At 45.1% G+C, this 12,819-nt stretch overlaps 1 protein-coding gene across 1 annotated transcript; it reads right to left on the reverse strand.

Annotated features, from left to right (window-relative positions):
• Positions 1–387: 387 nt before the first annotated feature.
• Positions 388–3,501, reverse strand: LOC130310315 (protein spinster homolog 1-like). Its single transcript, XM_056552397.1, has 2 exons — positions 3,417–3,501; positions 388–1,962 (listed from the first exon to the last, which is right to left on the reverse strand). Exon 2 carries the CDS (start codon positions 1,935–1,937, stop codon positions 423–425), a length of 1,515 nt encoding a protein of 504 aa, XP_056408372.1. The 5' UTR covers positions 1,938–1,962; positions 3,417–3,501; the 3' UTR covers positions 388–422.
• Positions 3,502–12,819: the final 9,318 nt, after the last annotated feature.

The following is a 12,819-nucleotide window of genomic DNA, read 5'->3' on the forward strand; positions in this document are numbered from 1 at the left end:
AATGTAGGGAATCTATGCTACCTAATGTGGGGAAACTATGCTACCTAATGTGAGGATACTATGCTACCTAATGTGGGGAATCTATGCTACCTAATGTTGGGAATCTATGCTACCTAATGTGGGGGGGCTTGAATGAGCTGCGGCATATGGGAGGCCTTAATAAATAATTAGAAACTTATACAGCAAGTGACATATGGGGGTCCACCTGAGTAAGTGACACATGGAGGGGGGGTGCTGAACAATTAATGTTTTGGGGGGGGGGGGGGCACAGGCACATTCTTTGCACAAGGGCCCTCTGCTGTCTGTGTCCGCCCCTGGGTAGAGAATAAGAGGTAAAGTGGAACATAGAACAAATGCAGTTATTTTTTTCTTAATTTTTTTTTAATGAAGTAAACGAGATAAAGGTAAGCAATGACTTTTCCTCAGTCTGAAGCGTGGTCCTCATCGGCAGGAAGCAGTGAGGTGGAGGAGGATGACGGAGGTTCTGATTCCATCTCTGCTTCTTTTTCGTCCCTCTCTATATATAGGGCCGTGGCCATGAAGAAGGCCCCTCCGATGACTGCCATTATGGTGCAGGTCATGAGGGCATACTCCAGGCTGCGGTATTTCAGAAGAGGGGATTTGGCATATCCTCGTTCGTAGGTGTCAGATATCAGGCCGATGAGGTACGGGCTGCCGGCGTCACCTAGGAGGTGATAGATTGTCATCTGCACGGCCAGGGCTGAAGATCTCCTCCACGGAGTTACTACTTTTAGTATAATGTCAGATATGAGGGTGAAATTTACTGACAGAAGCGTCTCTCCGATGAAGATGAAGATGTTGGTGGCAACGAGGCTGATGTTGCCAAAAGTCAATGCCAACAGAAGAAAAGGGGCGGAGAGCATCATCGCGCATCCACACACAAGCGGGTCCGCCCGTGGGTTGGATTTGCGATATCTTTTACTCATCTCCGTCCCTGCTACAACTCCCAGAATGCCGGAAACGACTGTAACCACACCAAATATTAGGATGTCGTGATAGTCACATGGTTCAGCATGGCAAGGGTCCTTCTCTTGTAGGAGTGTTCGTGCGTGGGTCAGGTATGACGGACCCCATACACCTATGGCTCCCACTATGAAGGATACAGCCGTCGATCCCATGGTGGTTAACATGAAGCTTCGATTTTTAAATAGTTTTTTCAGATCTGTCGCCCATTTGGCAAACTTCTGGGATTTGTTGTTCTTCTTCCCGTTTGTAGTCGTTCTTGGAAGCTCTTTTGTGACCAAAATCATCAAAGCCACAGCTATGAGGCCCAGGCCAGGGGTGACCCGAAACGCCCAGTGCCAATCACCCCTTGCTGCATCAGTCACTTTGGGCCCGATGATGTATCCTAGTCCGCAGCCTACAGGTATGACGGAGTAAAACACATTCAGCATGCGGGTCCGCTGGTCACTTGTAAAAAGGTCTGCAATGATGGAGGGGGCGATGGTGCAGAAAGTCGCCTCTCCGGCTCCAACCAGTCCACTCGTCAGCAGGAAGAGCAGGAAGTACCCGTCAGGGATGAATGACAGGGTAAGTGTCATGCTCAGCCAAACAATGACTCCTGCGCAAACAGTATATTTCTTATTACAGTGGTCGCCCAAATATCCGGCAATTGGTGCGACCAGCACGTAGCTTCCAATGAACAATGTATTCAATAAGCCGGACAGACTAGCATTGGTGTCATATGCTTTCTGTATATAAGGCAGCACCCCCGCCACGCTGGAGCGATTTGCATAGATGAGCAAATTAACAAAGGCGAGGATCACTACGGTGATGATGGAACGTGCGGTGGACATCACGCTTAGAGATGGCAGGTTCTGCCTCTCAGGGATATCGCCCTTTTCTACATCCATATCACTATGGTCCTCCATTGCTTCTTCCTCCTCCTTCAGCAATGGGTCTTGTGGAGAGGCCATGGTCACAGGTCAGAGCCTGAAAACACTAGAGAGAGAGAGAGAGAGATAAGTGAACACATTAGACAACATGTCATCATTCCTGTCATTATACAATAGATCCTTCATACAGAGCAGAAATGTCCAGCACAGAACCACAAGATAACACTAAGACCATCGCAGCCTCATAAGAAGACGCTTCTCTACAAGTGTTTTATATGGAGACCTCTTCCCTGAGGTTACCAATGTCTGATGACCCTGAACCTGTCCGGTACTAGTAATATCTGATAATCCTGAACCTGTCCGATCCTAGTAATATCTTATAACCCTGAACCTGTCCAGTACTAGTAATATCTGATAACCCTGAACCTGTCCGGTCCTAGTAATATCTGATAACCCTGAACCTGTCCGGTCCTAGTAATATCTGATAACCCTGAACCTGTCCGGTCCTAGTAATATCTGATAACCCTGAATCTGTCCGGTCCTAGTAATATCTGATAACCCTGAACCTGTCCGGTCCTAGTAATATCTGATAACTCTGAACCTGTCCGGTCCTAGTAATATCTGATAACCCTGAACCTGTCCAGTCCTAGTAATATCTGATAACCCTGAACCTGTCCGGTCCTAGTAATATCTGATCACCCTGAACCTGTCCGGTCCTAGTAATATCTGATAACCCTGAACTTGTCCAGTCCTAGTAATATCTGATAACCCTGAACTTGTCCGGTCCTAGTAATATCTGATAACCCTGAACCTGTCCGGTCCTAGTAATATCTGATAAACCTGAACCTGTCCGGTCCTAGTAATATCTGATAACCCTGAACCTGTCCGGTCCTAGTAATATCTGATAAACCTGAACCTGTCCGGTCATAGTAATATCTGATAACCCTGAATCCGTCCCAGTAATGGTGGATTATAAGGGCTTGGCTGTATGGTCACTGGGCCATGTGAACTTCATACTGTAGATACAATTGGGCTATCCTGCTATATACATTTACTAATAATGAACCTACCCCACCTCATTGGGATCTATCCGTACCCTATATGACTTTCTGCCACTAGTTGATTTGAAAATTTTCCCTTTCGGAGTACCAGGAGTATTTCTATTGTTAGTACACACAGAATTCTATTATATACTTATTATATTTCTGCCCTAATCTTTCTGTCATTATTTTACTACACCACCAAATCTTTCTCATAGACTTATATCTTTTAGAACTTCATGAATTAGGACTCTTTTTCGTGGGGGCTTTTTTGGGCATAATTGCATTTTAGCAGTTTTGCAAGAAAAAGCTCTGGTCATGATACTATCTGTGCGTTTTATTATGTTTAATGCCTAAGCCAAGTATTATCACAATGCTATGAGGAATATAACTTTTGTTATTTCTTTTGGAAATTAATTTCTTGTTTTTTTTTGCTAAAAAAAAAAAGCAACAGCAATAAAAAAAAAACTGTCAAACAAAAAGCCCTGTGTATGTATGAATAAAAGAGGCTGAGACTTACCTTGTGGTTCTCTCTTCAGACAAGGAACGGTCAAAATCTTGAATTCTCTATCGCAAATAGAAACTCTCTAACAAAACACTTTGCAACACAGGTTGTGAATGCAAAACACACTGAAGAGACTGCAGCCGGCGCGCACCTCCTTGTACAGCTTACGGTGACATCATCACAAGCATGTGTGACATCACAAGGTTCTAAACCATCTTCAGGTATGTGTATATCTGTATAGTAAATGTGAGTAGCCATATTAGTCCAGTGATGCAGATTGTAATACCTTTTTTTATTGGACTAACAGAATTTTGTAGAGACAAACTTTTGGGATTCCTCCCTGATAATTTATAAAGTCCTTTGATCATTAGTCCTTGACTATTGGACTTGATAAAGGGAGGAATCCTGAAAGCTTGTCTCTACAAAATTCTGTTAGTCCAATAAAAAAGGTATTACAAGAGACTGCAACATATTTTTTGATTTGATTTGTGCATATGTGCAAAGAGCAACGTTTCAATGGTCTCACACCATCATTATCAAGCCACTTGATAATGATGGTGTGAGACCATTGAAACGTTGCTCTTTGCACATTTGGGATGAATAAATAGTTTTCATTTTTTCACCATACCTTGAGTGCCACAGCATTTTCCTTGGAACTACGTATGCAGGATCCTGGACCCGGACCCTAGCTGGAGACACCTACTCACGCTTTAGGAGTGCTGCTTTCTTCTTTGACATGTATATATATATATATATATATATATATATATATATATATATATTAATATACACCTAGAAATACATCAAGTACATAAAAACATCTTTTAGAAAAATATTTCTCCAGGCCTGCCGAGTATATCCCCGTACTTCACAGTGTCTTCTTAGTTTATATATTTTAATCTTTTGACCTTTTAACCTCTTAAGGACCTAGGGCGTATGGATACGCCCTCACACCCTGGGCCTTAAGGACCCAGGGTGTATCCATACGCCCTGGCGTTTTCCGGTCCCTGCCGCTCGCCGGGCAGAGATCGGAACTGGATGCCTGCTGAAATCCTTCAGCAGGCATCCAGGGCAAACGCCGAGGGGGGCCATGTAGGCCCCCCATGTCGGCGATCGCCGCAAATCGCAAGGGAAATCGCCCTTGCGATCTGCGGCGATACCGGGCTGATCGGGTCTCTGGGACCCGACCGCCCGGTAATTTCGCATGATCCCGGCTGTCACAGACAGCCAGGACCATGCTAATGTATAGAAGCGAGGTGGCAAGCCGGCCACCTCCTCCTATACCCTGCGATCTGTCGGTTAGTTAACCGACCAATCGCAGGAGGGGGGGGGGGGGGGCGGATACTTCCTCCCGTCCTGCCCGGCCCCTGAAAGTCCGGAGAGGACGGGAGGAAGACCGGAGGACGCGGCGGGGGACGGGGGAGTGCTGGGGACCGGCCCCGGTACTTACCCCGTCCCTGAAGACCCGGATCCCGGCGAGGAAGATGGCGGCGGCGGCGACAGGTGAGTATATCTTCAGCTGCGGTCGGGCCCTTTACAGCAATGCACGTCGCCGTAAAGCGACATGCATTGCTGTAATGGGACCCTGTAAACTACAACTCCCAGCATGCCCAGACAGCCCTTGGCGTCTGGGCATGCTGGGAGTTGCAGTTTTGCAACATCTGGAGGTCCACAGTTAGGAGACCACTGTGCCCTTCCAGATGTTGCAAAACTACACATCCTCAGCATGCCCTTACTGTCCAGGCATGCTGGGAGTTGTAGTTCTGTAAAATCTGGCCCTTCAGATGTTGCAGAACTACAACTCCCAGCATGCCTGGACAGTTTTGGCATACTGGGAGTTGTAGTTTTGCAACATCTGGAAGGGCAAAGATTGGGAACCACTGTATTAGTGGTCTGCAAACTGTAGTCCTCCAGATGTTGCAAAACTACAACTCCAAGCATGCTGGGAGTTGTAGTTCGGCAACATCTGGCTCTAAAGATGTTGCCGAACTACTACTCCCAGCATGCCTGAGAATGCTGGGAGTTGTGGTTTTGCAACAACTGGAGGCACACTGGTTGGGAAACATTGTCTGTTTCCTAACTCAGTGTTTTCCAACCCGTGTGCCTCCAGCTGTTGCAAAACTATAACTACCAGCATGCACTGATAGACTGTGAGTTACAGTGAGTATCAGGCTGCAAGTTTGCGATGCAGCAAATTTTGCGCGGCAGCTCAAACTCGCTGTAACCCCCCGCCCGTGTGACTGTACCCTAAAATCACTACACTACACTAACACAAAATAAAATAAAAAGTAAAAAACACTACATATACACATACCCCTACACAGCCCCCCTCCCCAATAAAAATGAAAAACGTCTGGTACGCCACTGTTTCCAAAGTGGAGCCTCCAGCTGTTGCAAAACAACTCCCAGTATTGCCGGACAGCCATTGACTGTCCAGGCATGCTGGGAGTTTTGCAACAGCTGGAGGCACCCTGTTTGGGAATCAATGGCGTAGAATACCCCTATGTCCACCCCTATGCAAATCCCTAATTCAGGCCTCAAATGCGCATGGAGCTCTCTCACTTCGGAGCCCTGTCGTATTTCAAGGCAACAGTTTAGGGCCGCATATGGGGTATCGCCGTACTCGGAAGAAATTGCCTAACAAATTTTGGGGGGCTTTTTCTTCTTTTACCCCTTATGAAAAGGTGAAGTTGGGGTCTACACCAGCATGTTAGTGTAAAAAAATAAATTTTTTACACTAACATGCTGGTGTTGCCCTATATTTTTCATTTTCACAAGAGGTAAAAGGGAAAAAAGCCCCCCAAAATTTGTAATGCAATTTCTCCCGAGTACGGAGATACCCCATATGTGGGCGCAAAGTGCTCTGGGGGCGCACAACAAGGCCCAGAAGGGAGAGTGCACCATGTACATTTGAGGTGATTTGCACAGGGGTGGCTGATTGTTACAGCGGTTTTGACAAACGCAAAAAAAACAAAACCCAACATGTGACCCCATTTCAGAAACTAGACCCCTCATGGAATGTAATGAGGGGTGCAGTGAGAATTTACACCCCACAGGTGTCTGACAGATCTTTGGAACAGTGGGCTGTGCAAATAAAAAATGTTGTACAGACCACTGTTCCAAAGTTCTGACAGACACCAGTGGGGGTAAATGCTCACTGTACCCCTTGTTACGTTCCTCAAGGGGTCTAGTTTCCAAAATGGTATGCCATGTGGGGTTTATTTTGCTGTCCTGGCACCATAGGGGCTTCCTAAATGCGACATCCCCCCTGAGCAAAATTTGCTCTCAAAAAGCCAAATATGACTCCTTCCCTTCTGAGCATTGTAGTTCGCTCGTAGTGCACTTCAGATCAACTTATGGGGTACCTCCATACTGAGAAGAGACGGGGGTTACAAATTTTGGGGGGTATTTTTTGCTATTAACCCTTGCAAAAATGTGAAATTTGGGGGGAAACACCCATTTTAATGAATTATTTTTTTTTTTTACGTATGCAAAAGTCGTGAAACCCGTGTGGGGTATTAAGGCTCACTTTATACCTTGTTACGTTCCTCAAGGGGTCTAGTTTCCAAAATGGTATGCCATGTGGGTATTTTTTGCTGTCCTGGCACCATAGGGGCTTCCTATATGGGACATGCCCCCAAGCAAAATTTGCTCTCAAAAAGCCAAATATGACTCCTTCTCTTCTGAGCATTGTAGTTCGCCCGTAGTGCACTTCAGGTCAACTTATGGGGTACCTCCATACTCAGAAGAGATGGGGTTACAAATTCTGGGGGGTATTTTCTGCTATTAACCCTTGCAAAAATGTGAAATTTGGGGGGAAACACACATTTTAGTGAAATTTTATTTTATTTTTTTACATATGCAAAAGTCGTGAAACACATTAAGGCTCACTTAATTCCTTGTTACATTCCTCAAGGGGTCTTGTTTCCAAAATGGTATGGCATGTGTTTTTTTTGCTTTTCTGGCACCATAGGGGCTTCCTAAATGCAACATGCCCCCCAAAAACCATTTCAGAAAAACGTACTCTCCAAAATCCCCTTGTCACTCCTTCGGTTCTGAGCCCTCTACTGCGCCCGCCGAACACTTTACATAGACATATGAGGTATGTGCTTACTCGAGAGAAATTGGGCTACAAATATAAGTATACATTTTTTCCTTTTACCCCTCTTAAAAATTAAAAAATTGGGTCTACAAGAACATGCAAGTGTAAAAAATGAAGATTGTGAATTTTCTCCTTCACTTTCCTGCTATTCCTGTGAAACACCTAAAGGGTTAAAAGGCTGACCGAATATCATTTTGTATACTTTGGGGGGGGGGGGGTGCAGTTTTTATAAGGGGGTCATTTGTGGGGTATTTCTAAGATGAAGACCCTTCAAATCCACTTCAAATCTGAACTGGTCCCTGAAAAATTGTGAGTTTGGAAATTTTGTGAAAAATTGGAAAATTGCTGCTGAACTTTGAAGCCCTCTGGTGTCTTCCAAAAGTAAAAACTTGTCAATTTTATGATGCAAACATAAAGTAGACATATTGTATATGTGAAAAAAAATTTAAATATTTTGAATATCCATTTTCCTTACAAACAGAGAGCTTCAAAGTTAGAAAAATGCAAAATTTTCAAATTTTTCATAAAATTTTCACATTTTTCACCAAGAAAGGATGCAAGTTACAATTTTTTTTTACCACTATGTTAAAGTAGAATATGTCACGAAAAAACAATCTCGGAATCAGAATGATAACTAAAAGCATTCCAGAGTTATTAATGTTTAAAGTGACAGTGGTCAGATGTGCAAAAAATGGTCGGGTCCTAAGGTGTAAAATGGCTGGGTCCTTAAGAGGTTAACCCCACTAGGACCAAGGGCATCCTGGGACTTAACCTGTACAGGACCTAGGGTGTATGGATACGCCTTCTGTACGTGGGTCTTAAGGACCCAGGGCGTACCTGTACGCCCGTGGGAATTTCAGTCCCCGCCGCGCGCCGGGCGGGATCCGAGCCGGGGTGACTGCTGATATCAATCAGCAGGCACCCCGTGCAAATGCCCAGGGGGGTCATCAGACCCCCCCATGTCAGCAATCGGCGCAAATCGCAAGTGAATTCACACTTATGATTTGCGCCGATTCCTGGTCATTCGGGTCTATGGTGACCCGGTGACCCGGAATAGAAGGGGGATCGGGTTGTCTAAGACACCCACGATCCCCCTGTAGCCATAGGAGTGAGGTGGCAGAGGTGCCACCCCTCCTATCTCTGCTATTGGTGGTCTAGATGCGACCACCAATAGCAGATTAGGGGCGGGGGGGTTTACTTTCATTTTCCCCCTTCTGCCCACCCACAATAGGCGGGGCAGGATGGGGAAATGACGGGGACCGAACGCCGAAGATCCACTTACCCGTCGGTGGAAGCTGCGGGACCGGATCGGCGGCGGTGATCGGCGCGGGCGGCGATATCGTGCGGCAGAAGAGGACGGCTCCCTAGATCCGACGGTAGCCGGTAAGTTGCCTAGCAACATCTAGAGGGCTACAGTCTAAGACTATAGCCCTCCAGATGTTGCAAAACTACAACTCCCAGCATGCCCAGACAGCTGCTGGGCATGGTGGGAGATGCAGTTTTGCAACAGCTGGAGGTCTACAGTTTAGAAACCACTGCACAGTGATCTCTATACTGTAGCACTCTAGATCTTGCAAAACTACAACTCCCAGCATGCCCACATAGCTGTTTGCTGTCTGTGCATGCTGAAATTTGTAGTTTTGCAACATCTGGAGGTCCACAGTTTGGAGATCACAGTGCAGTGGTAGTAGCCCTCCAGATGTTGCAAAACTGCAAATCCCAGCATGCCGAAACAGCTGTCTCGGCATGCTGGGAATTGTAGTTGCGATCCCTCCAGCTGTTGCATAACTAGATCTCCCAGCATGCCCTTCGGCGATCAGTACATGCTGGGAGTTGTAGTTTTGCAACAGCTATAGGCACACTGGTTGGAAAATACTGAGTTAGGTAACAGAACCTAACTGAAGGTTTTCCAACCAGTGTGCCTCCAGCTGTTGCAAAACTATAACTCCTAGCATGCACGGTCTGTCAGTACATGCTGGGAGTTGTAGTTTTGAAACAGCTGGAGGTTTGCCCCCCCCCCCCATGTGAACGTACAGGGTACATTCACACGGGCGGGTTTACAGTAAGTTTCCTGCTTCAAGTATGAGCTGCGGCAAACTTTTCGCCGCAGCGCAAATTCCTAGAGGGAAGCTCACTGTAACCTGCCAGTGTGACTGTACCCTAAAAACACTACACTACACTAACACATAATAAAGGGTAAAACACTACACATACACCCCCTTACACTGTCCCCCCAATAAAAATGAAAAATGTATTGTACGGCAGTGTTTCCAAAACAGAGCCTCCAGCTGTTGCAAAACAACAACTCCCAGCATTTCCAGACAGCCACTGACTGTCCAGGCATGCTGGGAGTTTAGCAACAGCTGGAGACACCCGGTTTGGGAATCACTGGTGTAGAATACCCCTATGTCCACCCCTATGCAATCCCTAATTTAGTCCTCAAATGCGCATGGCGCTCTCTCACTTCAGAGCCCTGTCGTATTTCAAGGAAACAGTTTAGGGCCACATATGGGGTATCTCCGTAATCGGGAGAAATTGCGTTACAAATTTTGGGGGCTTTTTCTCCTTTAACCCCTTATGAAAAGGAAAAGATGGGGGGCTACACCAGCCTGTCAGTGTAAAAAAAAAAATTTTTTTTACACTAACATGCTGGTGTTGTCCTTTACTTTTTATTTTCACAAGTGTTAAAAGGAAAAAAAGCCTGAGTACTGAAATACCCCATATGTGGGCGTAAAATGCTCTGCGGGCGCATAACAAGGCTCAAGAGTGAGAGCGCACTATGTACATTTGAGGCCTACATTGGTGATTTGCACAGGGGTGGCTGATTTTACAGCGGTTCTGCCATAAACGCAAAAAAAGAAATACCCACACGTGACCCCATTTTGGAAACTACACCCCTCACGGAAAGTAACAAGGGGTATAGTGAGCCTTTACACCCCACAGGTGTTTGACGAATTTGGATGGAAAAATGAAAAAAAAAAATTTCACAAAAATGCTGGTGTTACCCAAAATTTTTCATTTTCACAAGGAAACATAGGAAAAAAGCCCCTCAAAATTTGTAACCCCATTTTTTCTGAGTAAGAACATACCCCATATGTGGATATAAAGTGCTTGGCGGGCGAACTACAATGCTCAGAAGAGAAGGAGCACCATTGGGATTTTGAAGATAAAATTTGTCCGGAATTGAATGCTACGTGTGTTTACAAAGCCCCCATAGAGCCAGAACAATGGAACCCCCCACATATGACCCAATTTTGGAAACTACACCCCTCACGTAATGTAATAAGGGGTACAGTGAGCATTTACGCCCCACAGGTGTCTGACAGATTTTTGGAACAGTGGTCCGTGAAAATAAAAAATGTAATTTTTCATTTGCACAGCCCACTGTTCCAAAGATCTGTCAAACGCCAGTGGGGTGTAAATACTCACTGCACCCCTTATTAAATTCTGTGGGTGGTGTAGTTTCCAAAATGGGGTCACGTGGGGGGGTCCACTGTTCTGGCACCACGGGGGGCTTTGTAAACGCACATGGACCCTGAATTCTATACCAACCAAATTCTGTCTTCAAAAGCTCAATGGTGCTCCTTCTCTTCTGAGCATTGTAGTGCGCCAGCAGATCACTTGATGTCCACACATTGGGTATTTCCATACTCAGAAGAAATGGGGTTACAAATTTTGGGGGTCATTTTCTCCTACTACCCCTTGTAAAAATATAAAATGTGGGGGAAAACCAGCAATTTAGTGAAAAACATTTTTTTTTTTTATTTACACATCCGACTTCAGCAAAAAATCATCAAACACCTGTGAGGTTTTAAGGCTCACTGGACCCCTTGATGTGTTCCTTGTGGGGTGTACACGTCAAAGAGGGAAGACAGCACTAGTCCCTGCTCTTATGCCCGTGACCATCCGGATAACCAGTCCAGATACAGAACATCCAAGTGGTATAGGTCACAGCAAAAAGTATGCAGACTCCCAATTTCAAAAAGACTGTGGTCTTTATTTAGGTCATCAGCAGTGCAACGTTTCGGCTATAGTGTAGCCTTTGCCAAGCATGAATACAAAGTGAATAAAGTGCATATATATAGATCTCAAAAACAATCTGATTGGTACAACATCAGGTGCAAATGTTCACAATTAAACATAGTTACCACCCATAGAGTTTTTCCTTGGTTAATAAAAACATGTGACCATGTTGTCATGGTAATCAACAAGTAAACAAATGTGAAAAGTGTTATAGGCGTATAGAAAGTGCATATTCTCATATTCCCTTAAAAGTGCTGGGCTCAGATGAAACTAACCAAAGTATGGATGCTGACCTATATCCCCGATCCTGCCAAACAGCGTCTTATTGTGTACCAGTCTCTCGAGCATGTAAACTCAGTTTGTACACAGACCTATTGCGCCTGCGTGTGTCCCTGTGCACCACTCCTCCTTTGTTTGATTGGCTACATGCTGCCGTTACCCTTATCGATCTAGTTTTCACTATTGCGCATGCGCCGGATCGCCGCGCAAGCGCATTGCTATCTGGTTCTCCGTTCGTGCGTGTCAATCATAGACCTCCGCTGCAGACAACGGAAAAGTTGTGCGCAGGCGCGGGAGCCGACAGACGAGGGCTGGGAAAATCCATCACCCGTCCGCGATCCCCATGGCCGCGCACTAAATCTGAGATATGAATGCTAATAATAAATGGGGGAAGGTGCATGTGCATAAAATATAATTTAATGTCATAACTATGCTTACATGAGGCTGGTGGACCAACAAGGCGCTGTTTGTATATAAATACCTACTACAAGTATATTTTATTTATATAGGAGTTTATTAATATTAATCCACATACAAAGCAGTAATTTAACATAGGGGTTAGGTCAATGCATCCAGGAATCCATCATCTGAGCCATAAAGTGAAATAGTGACGAGTATCTAAAAACAAATAGAAAAACAGAGTACCATTATAAAATTGTAATAATCCCACTGAGCAGGTATAGAATAGAAGAGAAAGAAGCAGAGGAATAAAGAAAAAAAGAAAAAGAAAAAGAGGGTAAAAAAGGGAAAGAAAAGGAGGAAAAAAAGGAAGCAAAAACGGGGACTAAGGAAAAAAGGGACAAAAAGGAAAGGAAAAAAGGGGGGGAGGAGGGAGGAAAAAGGGAAAAAAAGGGGAAAAAACGGGGGGGAAAGGGAAAAGAGAAAAAGGAACGAAAAAAAAAGAGAGAAAAGACAAAAAAGGGGGGGAAGGGGAAGGGGGAAAGGAGGAAAAAGGGGGGGGAAGAAGGAGGGAGGGGAGAGGAAAAATATTAAAAATTGGAAAAATAGAGTGTA

This window comes from Hyla sarda, chromosome 1, assembly GCF_029499605.1.
Source record: "Hyla sarda isolate aHylSar1 chromosome 1, aHylSar1.hap1, whole genome shotgun sequence".
Taxonomy (NCBI): Eukaryota; Metazoa; Chordata; class Amphibia; order Anura; family Hylidae; genus Hyla; species Hyla sarda.